General features: G+C 38.1%; 1 protein-coding gene across 1 annotated transcript in view; it reads left to right on the forward strand.

The window, feature by feature from the left end:
* ddb1 (damage-specific DNA binding protein 1) overlaps positions 1–15,238 on the forward strand; it is a 46,340-nt gene extending 31,102 nt beyond the window's left edge. Inside the window, exons 20-27 of the mRNA XM_063471581.1 lie at positions 878–1,042; positions 1,582–1,676; positions 4,470–4,640; positions 6,740–6,849; positions 7,636–7,805; positions 11,340–11,442; positions 12,173–12,296; positions 14,573–15,238. Of these exons, the coding sequence (XP_063327651.1) occupies positions 878–1,042; positions 1,582–1,676; positions 4,470–4,640; positions 6,740–6,849; positions 7,636–7,805; positions 11,340–11,442; positions 12,173–12,296; positions 14,573–14,656 (1,022 nt within the window). The 3' untranslated portion in view covers positions 14,657–15,238. The remainder of the gene's footprint in view (positions 1–877; positions 1,043–1,581; positions 1,677–4,469; positions 4,641–6,739; positions 6,850–7,635; positions 7,806–11,339; positions 11,443–12,172; positions 12,297–14,572) is intronic.
* Positions 15,239–17,473: the final 2,235 nt, after the last annotated feature.

The raw sequence follows: 17,473 nt of genomic DNA on the forward strand, positions 1-17,473 counted from the left end.
TACAGATGCAGGGGATCAGCCCAGTTTGCTACATTATTCTGAAAATCTTGTTCAGCGTCACACATCGAAATTGGCATTAAACACAAATGGGGGGGAAAAAAAGTACAATGGGCCAAGAACAATCAAACAGACCTGTAGGCAATCCTCCATCTTGGCTATAAGATATTTGGATGAGAAGACAAAAGCATGCTGTCTAATTATGAAGCCATCCATTAACAACGAATGGAGAGCTGAACTGGGCGAACAATTACCAGAGGATGTGTGGGACATGTGTTTAAAATAGATACATCTATTAATGAATGTATTGTGCAGTGTTATACAATTACTGCACGACATTGAGTCCAGTGTAATGTGCTGCTGAGATTGCACTATTCAGATAAACCTGAGCTCTCACCTCAACGAGATAAATCTGATTCAAAAGAAGCAACGTGAGAGGATGGTAGAGGGAGATCTGGGCAGGTGTGGTGTCTTGATTTTCTGTTGTTTATACAGTATCCAGCGGCACTACTTTTCAATTGAATTGTGAACTGAAAAGAGGTTCACATCATGGATATTGTCTGTAGATTTTTATATACTAACAATACTAATAACGTCTTAACAAATATTATTTAAAAATTATTTAACTGTTCAAGTGGACATTGTGTGTTGTGAAAGGACAGTATAACAGCGATTACAGTAGTTTTTCCTCTATATTGTAGTTAAAAACCTGCTTGGCCACTCATGCTTGCCTTGTCCGATTTTTTTTATTGCAATGTTACAGTGTTTCCATTTGTGAAGAGAATCATTCTTCAACTATTAACAAAAAATTTAAGTTCAAGTAACATTCTCCTTGTTTTACATTTCTAACAAAGTCATTCGTATTTTGTGTATTTGTCAGTTCTGCATGCCCATCAGTTCCTCCCCAGTGAGTATGCCCTCAGCCTGGTGTCTTGTCGCCTGGGAAAAGACCCGTCTGTGTATTTTATCGTTGGCACCGCCATGGTGTACCCAGAGGAGGCTGAGCCCAAGCAAGGACGCATCATTGTCTTCCACTACACCGACGGTCAGTACCCAAACGTTCTTCAGCTTTCTCCATTTGCAGCAAATAAACCTAAAATCACTTTTCTGTCTTATTCTTCAACCTTTATCCCATTTGCCTTCTCAGCCCGGCTCATTTTGCCTTGCTCTCTTCATCCTTCACCTGTTTTCATTTTCTCCTCTCCACCCTCTGTCCTGTATTTCACGCACGAACACTTTGTCCTGCCACGCTCCTGTTTCCCTCCTCACTTAATCATTTTCTTATCACTTCTTATCAGACGTTCCTCCTCTCGACACTACTGATTCTTCTCATTTCCTTTCACACTGCGCCCCTCTCAAGGTGCATTGCGTGCCTTTCGTTTATCCTCCTGCAACTCTTCATTTTGCCTATCCTCATTCTGAACGCATCTGTCTTCCTTTCTTCACTTTTTCCCACATCTCTCAGTAATTGAGCAGTAGTCACTTTTTTTTTTTTGTAGGAGCTAGTTTAACTCAACCTTTCATGTCTAATGCTTTGAAAGTTAACACAAGACTGACTGGGAGACACTGTGCTTTTTCCTCCAGGTAAGCTCCAAACCGTTGCTGAGAAGGAGGTGAAAGGAGCTGTCTACTCTATGGTAGAGTTCAATGGCAAATTGCTGGCCAGCATAAATAGCACAGTAAGTGGTCATTAGTATTCTTAGCTGGTCTTTGAAAAATCTTGACTTCTTCTTATAGTCATGCTTGAAGACCTGAAGAAAAGTGCAGCTTGAGGGTTAAATTGTTTTAATTTGTCAGATTCTATTTTTTTTTTTCTTTTATTGAAAAAACTTGCTTGCACAATTAAATCTTTACTTTCGGCCCTTGGGAAGGTGCCTGAGTCAAGGGCACCTCCATCACAATTGCTTTTCACTTCCCACGTCACAATTTACCATGTGGTCCAGAGATTAAAAGCAGCAACTCTCTATTTTGCTTCAGTTTTCTCACCATGTGTCGAGAAAACTGAGTTGTGACATGTGTTTACTTGTATAACTGACCTGGCTCTGCAGATGCTCAAGTTCAGCTTCCAACTAGAGAAATTTTCACTCAGATCCTTCATTTAACCTTAACGTGAAGAATGGCTGCATATTCTCTTCCAAATAGTATGTGAATATATAACATTTAGACTCTAGAGTGTTTATTCCTTAAGCGTACTTTTGTAAAACTTCTTTGTATTGTGCTGAAGAGACCTCAGCTGAAGGTGACCTGGGACCAGGCTGTACTTTCATATAATATCAATTTGTGGCACAAGATGGAGCATTGAATTAATATAACATTTATGTAGGTGAACAAAATAACACATTCTTATGTCCGACGTTGGACTGAGGAAATGAGAATAGACCTAAAAATAAACAATTAAAACAAAACCAGCACGATTTTCAACACAAACACGGATATAATGCTGTCCCCTAGTGGTGAACGTTTTAAATTTGCAGAGGTTATACAGTGGTGTGAAAAAGTGTTTGCCCCCTTCCTGAGTTCCTCTTTTTAATATTTGTCACACTTTTGAGAATTTTGTTCTACTCCACTTTGTCAGGCAGGTCCTAATTTAAGTGATTTCTTGATTGAGAACTGGTGTGGTGTAATCAGGCCTGGGTGTGGCTGGAGTTGATTTATGTTGAAACAAGGGGGGTTAACTTTTTTGCATAGGGCCATGTAGGTGTGAATTTTTTTGCCCTTAATAAAGACCTTCATTAAGAAATGGCATTTTGTTTTTATTTGTTATCTTTATCTGATATTTAATTTGTTTGATGATCTGAAAAATTTAATTGTGACAAATATACAAAACAATAGGAAATCAGGAAGGGGGCAAATACTTTTTCAGTCAGATTGCTCAGTGTGCTTCATTTAGTCCACCTCCGAATGATTTGCCTGTTTTGACTTTCTTTGATTGTCACGGGAAATGACAAAAAGTACCTCCTTAGCAGTTTTTCTTCAATATCTAAAGCAGTTGATCCCACATGGATAAATATGAGGATTGCTTGACATACAGTGTGAAAGAAACAGCCTCACCCCTCACTCTTTTGTAATACCACACTCATTCACACTAAGATATAGATAGATTAAAAGGATTAAAAGCTAGAAAGTCATGTTTATCCAAAGATTTAGTGATGGGTTTCAGATATCTGAAACTCATCACTCACTGCAGCTAACTTTCCACATCAAACTTACCTTCTAGCTCCCAAAGATAAACAGTGATTAAAGGGTAATCAATCTTGGAAGCAGTATTAATTTTTCTTTATGGTGACAACCTCAGTAGAGCATTATGCAAAATGTTTGGGATTTTTTACTGGACAATTTTTCTTATTTTTTCTTATCTTTTTTTGTTTGTTTGTTTTGTTTTTAAACTACAGATTTTTACACTTGGATCTTTCTTTCTGCACCTTAGTGTCTTTTAAGCACTACACTCTTTATTTCTGCTCAAACTTGATATAGACAAACAAATAATTTAAATTTTTTCTGGAAATTTAAGAAATTCCTGACTGAAGTAGAAATCTTGTTCTTATATTGGACTACAAGCTGAGTGGAGTCCCCTACCGCAAAGACAAACAGTCAAGAGTCATTACTGATTCAGATTGATAGCAACGTTGGCAATACAAAATAGATCGAAGTGAGACTGTGATTGTTTAGAGACGAGCGACCTGTGTAAACACCTTGTGATCAAAATTGGTGACCCAGAGGTTGAGGATATTGCATGGTGATTGCAGCTACTTGAAATTGTCTCCAGCAACAACAAAAATTTGATGGGCAACCATCTTTTTTTGGTTCTTTTTTTTGTTTGTTTGTTTGTTTTCTCCCTCTTAGTAACTCTAGTGCAGCTGAGTAAATAAAGTTTGAAAATGTTTATTACATTTTTAAATTATACTCAACTATACAAAACAAAGAAAAAAATAGATCCAAAGGTAAAACAAAAAAACGTCATTAAATGAATTAAGGATGAAGTTGTTTTGTTTTTGTTGGGTTTTTTTTTGTTGTTGTTGTTGTAATGTAAACTTCTTACATGTAGTTACATTTTTTGAAATAATAACAATAGATGATGACTATAATGATAATAATAATCATTCCAAATAAAACCGGCTAGTGTTTGATCTATTGAGTTTACCATCATGAGTAGAAATTAGGTCACAGAAATCTACCTTGATTTTTTTTTTGTCAATTGCTTGACTCAAATTCATTTTTAAAAAATTGTTAGCTGGTGCAGACAGCATGAAACTGCGAGTGTAATTAGCCGTTTAATGTTCATTAATGTTGCAGCTTATAATTCATGTACTCAATCAGCACCTCGCCCTCATGCTCACACACAATCTGGAGTGATAGCATTGTGGAAGTAAAATGTCATACACTTCATCAAACGTGGCTAAAGCTAATCGCTGCTGCTTTTATCTTTGGCAGCTTGACAACCAACAATTATACACGCTTATTGTTTGTTTAAGGTCCGTCTGTACGAGTGGACGGCCGAGAAGGAGCTGAGGACCGAGTGTAACCACTACAACAATATCATGGCCCTTTACCTGAAGACCAAAGGAGATTTCATTCTGGTGGGAGACTTGATGAGGTCCGTCCTGCTGCTGGCATACAAATCCATGGAGGGCAACTTTGAAGAGGTAAGAAGAGAAGGTTTAATATATCAAACAAGTTGGTTTGTCTGTACCGAAAACAGCTGTGAAAACACAAATTAACCTTGAGTTTCATTCAAGGCTGCTGGTTTTGAAAGAATTTAATTTTATTTTTAAAGACTTTGGTTTAGTGTCTGTTTACCCACATTTGCATGTTTTAACTCTTCTCTTCAGGGTATAAATGTTGTTGTTGTTATTTTTTTTAATGTCTACCACGCATAGCCGCATACCTCCCAGCCTTCTGATGAGCAAAGTGTTCAAATTGATTTGTGGAAGAAAGATGCAGAGATTTGATGATGAGTCACGCATCCTATTGTGTGCGTGTTGTGTTGTTGTGCTCAGTGTAATAAGTCCTGGAGACCAAAAGGGCTTGAATTTATTTAGAAACAAAACATACCTTCAAGTGCCTCAAAATTTTAGATGGAAAATATTATCTTCTTACATACCAAAGCAAGTATAATCAATATTTTGCATTAACAATAGATCAAGTGTTGGACCTAAAAAAAAAAAGTACTCTGTAGTTTGCTGTTGGGAGATAGAAAATCTTTAATTTTCTCTGCCAGCAGTTCTGTGCAACAGGCTGTTTGTTTTAGTGTACAGTGCTGTATATTTCTCTATCTGGCCATTAGGACTCTGTCATATAACATCATTCACAATAACACAATCAATTTGATATGTGATATTAAAATGTCGTATTGTGATATCATTTCTATAGCAGTGGCATGCATTTACACTCTCTAGTGCATGGACTAACGAGACAAGCCAAGGCGTGTGTGAGAGCAACAGCCACACATGTCAGCCTACAATGACGATTTAGTACGTAAAACAGGAGCTACTTATACAACCCAGTGCAACAACATGCAAGAAATCCATTCATGCAAAACGAGGAAACAACAAATGTGTTTCAACACTTTAGGCCAAAGCTGTCCAGTACAGCTTGGCTACAAAGAAGGTGATGCTCGCAGTTGGTGATGTGGGATGTTTTTATGTGATGGTGTTGGGCCGCTCCTGATAAGTTAAGCAATTTAACATTGTAACTTATCAGGAGCTGCCCAACACCATCTGCTACCATGTTAAATTACTTAGTGTTAAGCATTTACTTTATTCTCAAAGATTTCCTGGGAAAACTAGCTACTCAAACTACTTTTGTGCTACACCTGATTTATGTTGTGTCACTACTGTTGCACTATATTGTTCCTTGTTTCAGTAGATTCACACTTCAAATTAGGAAGTGTGTCATCAGTGACAGTAGCTCATTGGAAAAGAAGGCTGGAAAATGCCCTTCATTCATTTACACTGCTTCAGTTCAGTATTTTTTTTCTACATTGCCAGAAATATCATTATCACACATTTCTTGAAATATTTCAAGATAGTTATTAGAATATAACCCCTACTGCTCAGCACCAAACAGAAAGCAGAGATAGTTTGCAACTAGCTTTTGAATGTAATGACACATTCAACAGATAAACAGCTAGATATTTACCTTAGAAGATAAACAAGATTAAAAGTAAATATTGGCCTTATATTTATCTGTAGTCCTGTGAACCTGTATTCTTTGTAATGATCAATAGGGGTCATCTTAATGTGTTTATCATCTCAAACACTAATTTTCAGTCATCTTTAATACAGCACGGTGATCTGCTTTGCCAATTAGACTCCTATTAACAGTAAAATAGATGATAAAGCGGGGCATTGTTTAGGGCATGTTTGGCTTATTGCTGCAGTTGTACATGATCTAGCAACCTTTTCCTTCATTTAAAATAAGCCAGTGAGCTCACAGTGCAAATACTTTGAGTTATATATAGTGTCCATCATAGACCCAGTTCAGGATCCTTATAGTGAGCTGAATGAATAGAACAGATTTGAAAAGCATTTTTCATGTCTTTGTATTCAAGGACATTTCATGTTGCTCAGGGCTTGAAACATAAAAGCAGTATGTTTGGAGTCAGCACTTCTTAGCTCATAGATAATGCAGTATCTGCTTGGAGACAAGTACCACCTTTGTTTTGCCCAGGACCTCTCTGGTGTTTATGGTTTTCTCTGACATATCTTATGTTTGTTTGGGTTTTTTTGATTATTTGCTTTAGATTGCCCGTGACTTCAATCCTAATTGGATGAGTGCAGTGGAAATTCTGGATGACGACAACTTCCTGGGGGCGGAGAACGCCTTCAATCTGTTTGTCTGCCAAAAAGACAGGTGAGGAGGAGCAGTATAAACGGTGCCGTGAGTAGTTTTGCACATTAACTTGAATGATTCCTGTAAGCATTACGGCCCCATTACATTTTCCATTGAAGTCAACCATCAAAAAGTTTGTGTCAACTCCAACATTTATTCACTGAAAGCAGTATCATCTTATTACGAGGGTGTTTTTTACCATGAGTTGCACAGTACTTTGTAGAGCACCATCACTGGAGTGAATGTGATGCAGCAGCAATTGTCCTTGCATTTGTTTTGGAAGTTATCTCAGCGGTGAACTTTTAGCCACTCTGCTGCCTTTCTCTCTTTAGTATATCTGCTATAAAACAAGTGTTGACTTTAAGGAAAAGTAAGAAAGATGTGGTCTGGAAGTGAGTGTGCTACATTTATGTCCCAGCTTATTATCCGCCTTCTACATCAAGCTGGACCTCTCAATGCTTTTGACCTTTATTTTTGTGTCACATCTCTCTTCCTGTTGCTCTCCCCCGTTTCTCACCCTTTTATCCATTACTTCTCTATCATTCTCTGACCTTTTCTAACGCTTTTAATGTCTCTGCCCCCCTTGTTTTTTGTTTTGTTTAATCGATCAAGTCTGTCCCCCAATAATTTCTTTTTTTTTTTACATTTTTCCCTTGACATAATTTTCTCTTTGTTTTTGCACTTTATTTTTTCTCTCCTGTTTGCTCATACATCAACTCTTTTTCTCACATGTTTTATTCTTTATTGTTTATAATCCCTCACTCTCCACCTTTTGCATTTCTCTCCCACCGTCCTTTCTCTGGTCAGTGCGGCCACCACAGACGAGGAGCGTCAGCACCTGCAGGAAGTGGGGCTGTTTCACCTTGGGGAGTTTGTAAATGTCTTCTGTCATGGTTCTCTGGTGCTGCAGAACCTCGGCGAGAGCTCCACACCCACCCAGGGCTCAGTGCTCTTTGGCACGGTTAATGGCATGATTGGTAAGTGCACAGATGACAAATGACAAATTGCTGTAAGCCTACAGCCAGTATTAGTTAGCTTAGTTTAGCTTAGCCAGTATTAGTTAGCTTAGCTTCCCAAGACTGAGAAGAGGTGGAAACTACATGCCAAGTGACAAAGGTAACAACATTTAGTTCCCACTACCTCTCAGTCTACACAAAGACAAACGCTGCACTGTTTCTTGGCTGGCAGTAGGAACTTCCTACTGTCCACTGGTTTCCTTGAACTGAGTGGAGGCTCCCAGCCAAGTAACTTTTCAGCATGTAGCACTCCAAAACTTTACTTTCACCTTGGCTTTTGTCCTGGTCAGACAAATGAGAGATAATTTGTTAATTAGTGGAAGTGACGGGAGGTAGATAGTTTTCAGAGCCAGGCAAGATTTATCCCCACCCTCCTTGTTTTTCAGACTTTGTGCAAAGATGCACTGAGAAGTTAGGGGCTCCAGTCATCTAACTGTTGGCTAAATCTGATTTTTAACTTAAACTTAACTAACTTAAATTTCTCTTTTAGCATTACTTCACCTAAATGGGAAAATATGAATATTTTCCCACTCATTAGTAATGTCCAGTTTTATAGATTAACATGGATTTATTTGTAATAGCCACTGCTGAGAGTTTCCATCATTATTCAATAGAGGATTGATAGCAGGAGTTATTCTGTGGTGTTGGTGTGGTGTAAGATGTAAATAGAACAAGCTAATTTTAACCCTGCGTTTAATTTTAAAAGATAATAAAATGAAACTGTTTTTGGAAATACAGTTCATTTTAAATTTAATGCTGTCAAAGGTTAGATGTTGAGCACTTTATTGAATCTCCCTCTTCTTCTTCTTGCTACGCTCTTTATTGATGAACTGAGGAGTTGCTGTAGGTTTAAAAGAGAAATCTCTCTCTTACTGGCTCAGGTGACTGGTCTGGACAGGCCAGTTTATAGCACCCGGGCTCTTTTCTTTTCAAGCAGTAAGGCGTGCATCATGAAATACGCCAGGAAAGGACACGGTCTAAGAGGCAGCATTTTTTTTCTCTCTTTTTGTTTTTAACCAGTTCTAGTGAGATTCTCAATGTTGATCTTTTCACCTCTGTGTTTTCAGTGTTTTCGCTGATCAGCATATGTAGATGAATAATGAGAAGAATTATACAAGTATTTAGAATTTTAATTTAAAAAACCTGGTTTCTCTTTCTTACCTCTTTCTAGTGAGAATAGTGTTTAAGAGAATAGCAGATTATTACAGCCAGGTGGTTTTTATATTTTACAGAGCTGCATATTTTTTGTTAATCAAAAGCTTAACAGCAGCGTGTGTTTTTTCTAAACGCTGCCTCCATTGCTCAGGATAAACCACAGGTATCTCTGTGAACAGTTTTCTAACAGATTTTGGTAGGAAATTAAAAAAAAAAAAAAAAAAATCCGGTGAAAAATCTCACAATGACAGTCCTTTAGCAAATGACTGCCTCTGCAGTGCTACAGTCACTGTCAGTGTTTTCATATACCTCAGGCTAATTAGAGGGTGCACAAACGTCTCCAAAGCCATTTCTTTAAAACTAATGTTTCCATTTGAGAAAGGAATAAGAAAGGAAAAGAAATCACAGTTTACACCTCATTACTCAGATTAAAACTAGTAACTTTCATCCTGGCAGTAATGAAGGCAGGGATGAAAAACGTGGAGCACACAACATTCAGACACAGCAGTATTTCAACCCTTGGTCTCCCAGAGCACCAACACGCAGCACATAATTTCCCCTCAGCACTCTCTCTGTGACTCCTGAAAAAGTGTCAGAAGAAAGTTTAACAGGATACGAGAATTTCCATTGTACGCTCCAGTTAAAGGTTTCCACAGGAGCTGGTAAACTAAAGTGAGCTTCAGTGTCTAATGAAGATAAATACCTCTGCCAGGGTTATTGCTCTGAGATGTTTTGATTCATTAGACATTACTGGAAAGAAGCTGCAAGGCCACAAGATTATTCCAGCCAGATAGCAACAAACAAGAGGATAAACTTGCAATAAACTTGTTGAAAATGGATAGTAGGTAATCTTAGATAGGAAGATTATTGTGATCGATTGAAGTAACGCGGGAGAGTCCATTATTTGGGAAAGACAGAGCTTTAGGAACAGTCTTCCAATGCTAAATGTAAATTCTAAATCTTTTACTTGTGTTATTAGTCAAATAGAGAATACTGGATGTTAGTATTTACTAAGGAGTTGCGGAGCTTAATCAGTGTGGTTAAGTTTAAAATGTTTGTTTTATTTTGTTTTTTTAACTTTTAGCTAAACCTCCAAAATATGTTTTGTTCTAGCATGAGGCCAAATTGAATAAATTGTAGTTTTTATCTATTTATTCCACTCGATTTAATTTTTTCCCCAACTTCATATATATATTCTATCTAAAAATTTCTGACTGTTTGTTAAACAAAACAAGACAACATGCAAATGATGAGCCATGAGTCAAATTTACATAGAAGTTCCTAGAAGATCAGCAGGAGAAAATGCATATTAATTTGTTTTTTCATCCAGAACTGTTGATGCAGAATGTGGTATTTGGGTGCACTGAGTTGCTGGGACTAATCCTCCAGTGGAAAAGGGAGAAGGAGAGGGTAGACTGATGATCAAAGACCTTTCATTAACCCTCTGATGAACAAAAATAATGTCGCATTTTTTTTCTGCAGCTTTTATTTGGAACACTTTTATAGTCTCTCTGCTCCACATCAGTCACAGCAACACAAAGCATATTAAATAGAATTTACTGTTTATTGACACATACGGCACAGGCTTCCATCACATTGGCATACAGCGTTTCACTTTAGCATTTTTTATTAAACATAAAAGAGTTAAGTGCCTAACATCAAGTTGTTGCTCCAAGTTTTGTTTTACATTTTTATTTCTCTGACATTTCTGAGTCGAAGCTAATCAGATTAATAGATGATTATAGTAGTTAGTTGTTGCCCTGCTATCCTCCAGGCTCATGTCCCAAAACACTTTCATGACTTTACAGACACAGAAATAAGTTCTGCATTGCACATCAGTGCAACTCTTTGTTCACAAGTTGCTTTTTTTTGTTTTGTTTTTTTATTTTTTGTGGCAATCAGTTTGAGTGCACATTACTTCCCCAGAGCGTTAGAGTAGCCCACTCTGTGTACCAGAACTTTAATTTGTAGCACAGAGAAGAGCGCACCACTCCCCCAAAACCGTGCGACTACAATATTTACAGCACAGTCGGTCTCAAAATGAGACCGTTTGGAAATCTTTTAAATTATTGAACTGTTGAAATCATGCTTCTTTACACCCAACATAGTCCCAGCATACAAGCATGAAATTTGTATTAGGGAGATTGCAGCCACACTAATGATCTTTTGATTTATTAATTATACAGCTGTTATGAGTTTATTATGAATCTAGTCCTTAAAATTCTTCTCGCTGATGTGAACCCAGAAGTATTTCCCATCTGCTGCAAAAGACTGCCGAGGTGAAAATCTGTAACGCCTCCATTGTGTTTTTGACTAACGTGTGTGTGTTTGTGTGTTTAGGTCTGGTGACATCCCTGTCTGAGGGCTGGTACAGCCTCCTGTTGGACCTGCAGAACCGCCTCAACAAAGTCATCAAGAGCGTGGGAAAAATCGAGCACAGCTTATATCCTTTTTACTTTTATAGTACGCTTGCCATCTGTCTGAAAGATGGAGGTGAACTGCACTGACAGCTGTGATTTCAGAAGCGAGAGGAGTAATACTGTTTTCTTTTAATTAGCTTTGATTTGTTTGATAGATATTTCAAGTGTGCAAAAATTTGTATTCAGCTCCACAGGCTTTTGGTCTCATCATTTGATTTGTATTTACAGCTTAAACTACAGCAATTTAGCAGTTAGCAAAAGAAGTCATTTGTGAGTTATTTTATCATTTTTAAGCAAAACTTGAGCCACTTCTGATTTCTCTAATGTGAAGTTTTACTGGTTGCATTGATCTTCTACTGAAGTAGTGTACTGCGACGGCTTGTTTTTAGGTTTCCGAGCGCTGGTCAGACAAAACTAAGCTTAAGAAAATCACCTCTGGTTTTAGGAAATTGTGAAGGGCATTTTTCTGTTTTTTAGATTTCATTGATTTGTCCAGGCATGTTAGTCTAGATAATACATTCCCCAAAGTATTATTAAGCCTTGCAGAGTTGTTATGGATTCAGCAGTAACATGGTGACTCAACCAACCTTTTCTCTCTGGTCTTCTGAGCAGTGCTGCTTTTATTAGACTGCTTTCTCATTATAGTGAATATCTGTTGACTCGGCCTGAGGTAAAATGTGCGTTATTGTACCGAAGGTGCTGTCCTGAGGCGAAGCAGCTGCCTTGTATTGATTTTCCTTGACTGTGCTGCACCTGGAGGTCCTTCCACACGGAGCGAAAGACGGAGCAGGCCACGGGATTCATTGACGGGGACCTCATTGAAAGCTTCCTGGATCTCGGCCGGGCAAAGATGCAGGAGGTTGTCAGCACTCTGCAGGTAGGAGCTCATGTCCGTTCGGATCTACACTTAACCAGGATGGTTTTCAAGTGATGAGTAAATATTGTTACAAAAACATACCAACAGAGGTCTTTTTAGAGTCAGCTTTAGAGTCAGCTACGTGTTGTAAAAAAAAAATAGAAGTCATTATTCATCCCAAGCCAACAGTTTGTTGATGACTTTTCCCTTTATGACCTCTAGTTGAGTAGAAGAAAAAGTTGTACATCCCTCGGTACTGTCATCACTGATTACACATAAAGTGTGGGCTGGTCTCTGCAAATGATTAGTCAGTATATTTAAGAAAGACATTAAAAGTGCAACTTTCTGAACCTTATGACTTTAGTCAGATTGCCTTTGTCTATAATTGCTGTTTTCCATCTGCCTCATTTGTAAAAGCTCATTGTTTTTATCCCACCAAATCTTTTCACTTGGATTCAAGTCTGCTAACTGCGATAGTCAGTATGCTCAGGATCCCCGTCTTCCTGGAACGTTCAGTGATTACCAAGAGAGCATCAGTTCCTCACGACAAACATTGCCAGTGCTTGCAGCTTGTCAGATTGGCCTCGTCAGTCTTATAGCAGCTCTAGTCCAATCTTAAACCGTCTCCCAAACCTCTGTCTTCACGTCTCTTTTCATATTTAAGTTGTATTATGTTCAAAAGAGCAGCGAGGCAAGGTTAGGCAGGCATGAGGCCCGTGCTTGTTTAGTGTTTAGCTTACAGCCTGTCTGTTCTTGCCTCCATCACTTTCTCCAGCACGTACCTGCCAGTAATATGGAGGCTCTTTCTCCACAGTTGTTTTGAAAGTCTGAGGATCCTTCGGGAAATTTTACACTTTGTTCCCGGGTGTGCAGCTGTATCATAACTTTTAAAGCAGGAACTTGAATTGCTTTGGAAATCTTGCAGGCAGTGCCATTTTGGCGTAAAGAAATACTTTGTGTTAGGTTTGTGAGACAGCTCTCTTATCTATGACGTGTACTCAGCTCAAGTGCAGAGATGGACTTGCATCTATATCACTGAAGTAAATTCAGTGTTGTTCCCTGTAGTATAGTTGCATATTGTTATTATTAAATTTAAAGTGAACAAACAAATATGAAAGCTAGTGTAATAACTGAGGTTGACAGAAGCCAACAGGTCCAACCGGAGCAGCTGGTGAAGAAGGATGCAGTTTGTATTTGTGTGTTTTTTGGCTTAAAGCGACGCTGAACTTTGAATGACTCTTTGGACAGTTTTTATTAGCTGACTGGGAACTGGAAATAACATTCATAGCAGAACAGGTGGAAAAATAAATTTTGGCAGGTAAATAAATAACAATATACTGCTTTGTGTGTCTTCTTAGCCTTACTGCATTTAAAAAAAAAAAATTACACTTTTAGCTGATAAACAAAGGCTGTTCCCTGTTTGCCTCCCGAGAGCAGCCAATAAAGACAGTCCAAAGTATTTGGATGGTTTGTTTGCCAGGAGACGCCTGTTTAAAGCCAGGGTTCTGCTAAAGTTGGATCACTGCTATAAAAATAAAATATGTTAGCTGCTCACTGGTGTCTCTGTGCAACTAAAAATAGGTACACTAAAAACTAATTGCATAGTTGATATAAAAAATTAAGCCTGCAACTAACAGTTTCTTGTTTTGTTTTTCAGCAGCCTAGCATCTTAATAAGCTAAAAAAAAAGCCCATTAAAATCTCAGCTTTATGAAGCTCAAGTGATGCCATCACATTTACTCTGTCCAAAGAAGACTCTGGAATCCAGCCTTATCCATTTTAGTCATATTCAGACAAAAAAAAAAACATAGTCCAAGAAAAAATGTAATCAGTTCTTTTGTGTTGTTTGCTTGCACTTTCATTGAAAGCCCATCATTTAATCCCAGTAGAAAGAAGTTTCGGTTCACAGCAGGAAAACCCAAGAGCCTCTACGTGCAGCAGAAAGTGATGAAAGAAATTATACTGATTAAGTGCAATCATATAAAAAAATCAAATAATAGATAAATAAAAAAGTTGGCAGAAACTAAGCGTTGAGTAATTTTTTTCAGAAGCTTTTAAGATCATTTCATGTCCACTCAAGTGAAATAATAAATGCAGGTGAAGGAGTGAGGCTGAGTAAAAATGCTTGAAACGCGCTCTGTGTGTGTGTGTGTGTGTGTGTGTGTGTGTGTGTGTGTGTGTGTGTGTGTGTGTGTGTGTGTGTGTGTGTGTTCATTTTTCATCTGATGTGAAAGTGGCACTGGGGGGGGGGGTTGTCTCAGTATTGGAGCCTCATAGCTCGGTGTCATTCGATTTCAGATCGATGACGGCAGCGGCATGAAGCGTGAAGCCACAGTGGACGAGGTGATTAAGATAGTAGAGGAGCTGACAAGGATCCACTAGTTTCCAGCGGCATCGAGAGCCCCGCCGAGCGAGGGGACGGTCCCGAGGCGTAGTGAAGACGCTGACGAAGGGAACGGTTTGGTTTTTTTGCAGATATGTAAATAATTATAAATAAACAATGTGCGCATGGTCATCTGCCAGACTTCAATAATTTGTCACCTGTTGAGACCCTGAAGGTGCTACACGATGACTGTAGCACTCTTCATTTAGACGAGAGTCTCCAGGCGAAGTGCGTAGCATCCTGTCTGAACAACAGAAAGACCAAAGTGAAAACACTGGTCTGAGTGCGTGCGTTTGTTTGTGTGTGTGCGAGTGCGTGTGTGTGTGTGGAATATAAACAGGAAAAATCCAGAGATTTTCCTCACACAGAAGCTGTTCTCTGGGATGTTTGTGACAGTTTAAGGTTAGCTGATTGTCTACACCCCACCTTTTAAATGTGACTGCTTTACAGTTCCCAAGTTTATTCGTCAAGTCTGGAGTAAACTTGCTGTATGACAAAGAAAATAAGATAGATTTATAGATATTTTGTCTTTGTGATGTTTTCTTTGTTAATTCTAATAAACTTTGCTTTAGTACTCTTCACATCTTTATCTCCGGTTCTTGATTGTTGTCCAGACTCAAGCCCTGGTGCACTGCATCACTCGATGTTAACGCTGTCAGTAATTAATGTAAAAGTCAATAATTAGTTACTCAAGAAGACTTCTGCATACTTGTTTAAACTTCTTGCTTTTCATGGAGCTCATCTGGATTAACAAATCTAAAGTCTCTGTAGCTGATAGGTTTAATATGAGCAATTTACTTGCAAAGATGTAGACATTCCTGTTGTCTGTTATTTGTGGTTGGTGCTAACTGATAAAACACAATTATACTAATAAGTTCAACTACCCATATTGAACATTACATGCACTAAACTGCATCATTTTGACATGTTTATCTACAGTTTAGCCAAAGTGCTGTGATCCTGCTGCTCTGAGCTTTAATAACTAAGCTTTAATTAAATTGCATTGGGCTGATGATACAAACAGTTTTGATTCCAGCTTTTAAAATGGGAAAATGCAATTTCTTTAATTTCATTGTTTTGTTAAAAAGCGATAAGGAATAATCAGTTGAGATAAAATAATCTTATCTTCAACTGAGTTTTTAAATAAATGTATTTAAAGAGCAGATTCAAGATGAATCACAAAGTGCTTCACATCAAATAACACTAAAACAAAACATGAGACCGGGACTAAAATACCAGGATATCAGAGATTAATAGATAGTAACCAAAGTGTGCTGCTTAATTGTGCACATTGCTCGTACTTTTTACCTGAAATGGAGGGTTTTATAGTGCAGTATAAATACTTATATTTATGTAAAGAATCTAAAAATGTCACTGCTCAGCTGGCACGGCTCTTAACGTACAACTTTATAGCCTCTTTATTCAGGCAGAACTGTTTTTATTTAGGTTGCAGAGTTTAGTCTTTTCCCGTTTTTATATGTACAACTATTTAAATATTCTTCCAGAAGGTGCCCTCTACGATCTCTGCAGTCAGCCTCGTTCATCAAATTAATACAGCTCCTTGGGTTTTATTTGCAGTTAATGCTGACTCGCTACTGTCAGCGCCACAGCCGCAGTGAACTTGGGCCCGAAAAAAGAAAAATTGGTTTAAAAAGTGTTTCTGGGACAGTAAATCTGTTTGTGTACTGAGCACGCAGGGTCTCATCTGTGTTTCTTTATCAGACCTGCTGAAATTCAGAATGCTGCTGTGCATTGTATTCTCAAGCATCTCATTAATTTATGTTGTGTGCACATTCCTCTTCATCTTCAGTAAACAATGTCAGATTGGAATAAAGCAGCATCTCCTGTTGAAGGTATCAAAGGTGTTACAGATGGAAATACTGCTGGGCTGACTGTGCGCACCAGCCTTTTAGAAATGATTCTCTCCACTAAGGTTTTGAAGGAAACTGGTCACTGACTGGCAGCGAAAGTCCACTGCCAATTCTCCTGAGCTATTTTTGTCCCACTGTCACCATCCAGAGGCATTTTTGCTCTGCTTCTGCCTCCATCTTCACACCCACTGTACTCTGAGTTCACTGGAGACCTCTGTACATGTCACAAAGAAATCAAATTAGAGTGCAGACATTAAAAATAATACATCAACTCAGTATTTGTACCTGTTTTCACTGATGGGGGATTCAATTTTCTGTGATGGAAACTCATATCACTCTGAGTACTGCTGCTTTTTATTTTGTGTAAATCACATGTTGTAACTTGTGTGTATACACACTACACTGATGCCTTACCGAGGACATACCAGAAAGCAGGACACAGTGACAGCCCCCTATATAACCGTGTATATCACAGCATTCATTCTTAATGTTAATGCAAGGTTTACAAAAAAAGAAAAAAAGCACTCCAGGCAACATTGCTGTAAGATATTAAGCTTTAAAATGGTTAATGTGGCGCTTTGACCCAATGTTTTGTTCCACCGTTAAATAATAATTTCCCTCATAGATCTCCAGGGGTGTGTCCATCCTCAACCCGAATGTAAACAAAGCGGTCAGCCCTCACTAAAAGTTTAAAACACACAAATATATTCTGAACTATTATGTCTGCTCTTAAATATTTTAAGCCTTTGCAAACTTGCTTTCACATGTTATGTTAAAATATATTTATAACATGAAATATTCAGGACTAAAAGAAATAATCAGCCCTGAGGTTCAAGCAAAAAAAACAAAACATCATCCCCATGCATTTTTCATTGAAAACTCAGCTAATCCCTTCAGACAACAGGGCAAAAAAAAAACCCTGAAACAACTAAGACTCTAACACTT

This window comes from Pelmatolapia mariae, linkage group LG1 (assembly GCF_036321145.2).
Source record: "Pelmatolapia mariae isolate MD_Pm_ZW linkage group LG1, Pm_UMD_F_2, whole genome shotgun sequence".
Lineage (NCBI taxonomy): Eukaryota > Metazoa > Chordata > Actinopteri > Cichliformes > Cichlidae > Pelmatolapia > Pelmatolapia mariae.